Source organism: Salmo salar, chromosome 09, assembly GCF_965601325.2.
Source record: "Salmo salar chromosome 09, fSalSal1, whole genome shotgun sequence".
Classification (NCBI taxonomy): domain Eukaryota; kingdom Metazoa; phylum Chordata; class Actinopteri; order Salmoniformes; family Salmonidae; genus Salmo; species Salmo salar.
The window spans coordinates 145,023,156-145,025,250 of NC_138299.1; the positions used below are offsets into that span (position 1 = coordinate 145,023,156).

General features: G+C 43.0%; 1 protein-coding gene across 1 annotated transcript; it reads right to left on the bottom strand.

The window, feature by feature from the left end:
- Positions 1-526: 526 nt before the first annotated feature.
- On the bottom strand, positions 527-1,753 carry LOC106613126 (potassium voltage-gated channel subfamily E member 4). The gene is made up of 2 exons (XM_014215082.3): positions 1,661-1,753; positions 527-1,415 (listed from the first exon to the last, which is right to left on the bottom strand). Exon 2 carries the CDS (start codon positions 1,385-1,387, stop codon positions 860-862), a length of 528 nt encoding a protein of 175 aa, XP_014070557.1. The 5' UTR covers positions 1,388-1,415; positions 1,661-1,753; the 3' UTR covers positions 527-859.
- Positions 1,754-2,095: the final 342 nt, after the last annotated feature.

Genomic DNA, 2,095 nt, shown 5'->3' on the forward strand with positions numbered 1-2,095 from the left:
GGGTTTTAGGCTGCGTTTCTGTACAGCACTTTGAGATATCAGCTGATGTACGAAGGGCTATATAAATAAATTTGATTTGATTTGAATAAGTAAAAATCAATAATCGCTAACTGCCTGAAAAAATTGGTTCTAATTTGATCAATTAGTATGTCAACACTTCAGAACAAGACAATTCAAGGACAGGATGGGGGTGGCAGGTAGCTTAGTGGTTGGGCCAGTAACCAAAAGGGCACTGGTTTGAATCCTTGAGCCGACTAGGTGAAAAATCTGTCAATGTGCACTTGAACAAGGCACTTAACCCAATTGCTCCTGTAAGCCACTCTGGATAAGAGCTGCTAAATGACTAACATGTAAATTATGATTCTACTGAAATCACTAGTGTGCCTCAGGAACAGGTAGTGTAAAACTACTGCAGCACTGCCCCCTTCTGGAGAAAAACTAGATATTGCAACCACCCTTTGATTTAAAAAAGAGAGGATCAACTTTTTTCAACATAAAAACATTTATTTCCCTAGAAGAGTTGAGAAGAACCATATCTCTTAAACAGAGCATAGTTTTTTTTATCTTCAATTTACACAACAACCCCAAGTAAACCTACATAGACATGAACACTGCACAGTGAAATCATTAGGCTACATCTTAAGAGGGTTTCGTTACAGAAAATATATTTCAAGTGGGTTCCAGGTACGTTTCAATGCTCAGAACCGGACGGTTAAAGAGCACTTGTTCCATATGTCGAGCTAAACTTTCTTTATCAGTCAGTCATTCATTTCTCCACTTATTTCCTATATGACGTAGAGGGATTGAAAGTCTACAGTTTTGTTGCGTTTATTTCCAGTATCATCATCTGTTCTGAGCATCACAGTTCCTCTCGGAGTATCTGTATCTCGGCGAAGTCGTCGAGAGAGCTGCACTTCAGGGTCTCGTCCGGTCCCTCCGCCGTCCCGCTGTCCGACTCCTCCTCGATGGCGAGGCGCACGTCGGCGGAGGAGCACAGTGAACTGACGCTGCTTTGCTCAATAGAGCACAGGGCGCAGGCCAGAGGGGAGCTCAGGACCCTTCCTTCATAGAGGCCCTGGCTCCTCGCGGAGAAGGGAAGCGACACCTGGAAGGAGGGCATGGTGATGCTGTGTTTCTTTTGCCGCGCGCCCCATTCCCGCTGCTCCTCTTCGTGCACCAAGCGCGTAAAAACATTCGACCTTCTCTTCTCCCGCCTTTTGGAGCGAACGTAGCCCAGCATTATACCAACGAGGAAGACCCCATAAAAGGAGATTACTATGAAAATGTACACGTATGCGTTGCCGTTGCTTTTGTCCGTTTGGGACGCGTCATTAGCCCTCTGCAGGGGAAGAACTTGGGGCGTTGTAAAGTTGTCTGACTTCTCCATCCTCAGTGGAGTTTATGAAGGAAGTTTCCTTGAAAAACAGAAACATTACAGAGGTTAGGATCTTGATTCTTTGACCAGACTTTTACGCACATCTTTACGCACACTCACGCACACATTTAAGCACACCATTCCTCAATTGCAGGCTATACGAATTATTGTATTAATCGTATAAAAGTATGCCTATCTAGCCAAATACATTTTTTATTAGACAAAACTTAGTGAACAATGGCTAAAGCCTATTGTTACTAATGATATACTACTTATCCAACTTACCGAGCAACAGAGCTGTGGGACATGTGGGCCCAGCTGTATGATCCGTGTCCTCGTGTGTGTACGCCTCTCGAATTTAATAACAGGATATGCAAGTGCATGGGAATATTTATATAGCGATTTTGGGATGTCTATAATCACGTGGACTATGTGGTCGAGAGCCAAGTTTTGGCCCAGTGTCACATTTAGAGTCGACACAGCCCAGACACAAATGTGACAAACAATGGTTATCCGATTTTCGAACGCTATGTTCCAATTCTGTCAAGTTACTAAAGTGACTTTTCCTTTTCTGATAAAATATGATATTTAACAGCTGTTTATTGAATTGATCCAAAATAATTTTCCATCGACATGCATTCGTGTGAGTTAATGGGTGTGCAATGCTTCAACTCTAGCACACCAATCCTGTTAAAATTGCACATCCCAAAATTGCGACAT

Coding starts and splice junctions, on each gene's coding strand:
- LOC106613126 (XM_014215082.3), bottom strand. CDS start 1,387: ATGGAGAAGTCAGACAACTTTACAACGCCCCAAGTTCTTCCCCTGCAG.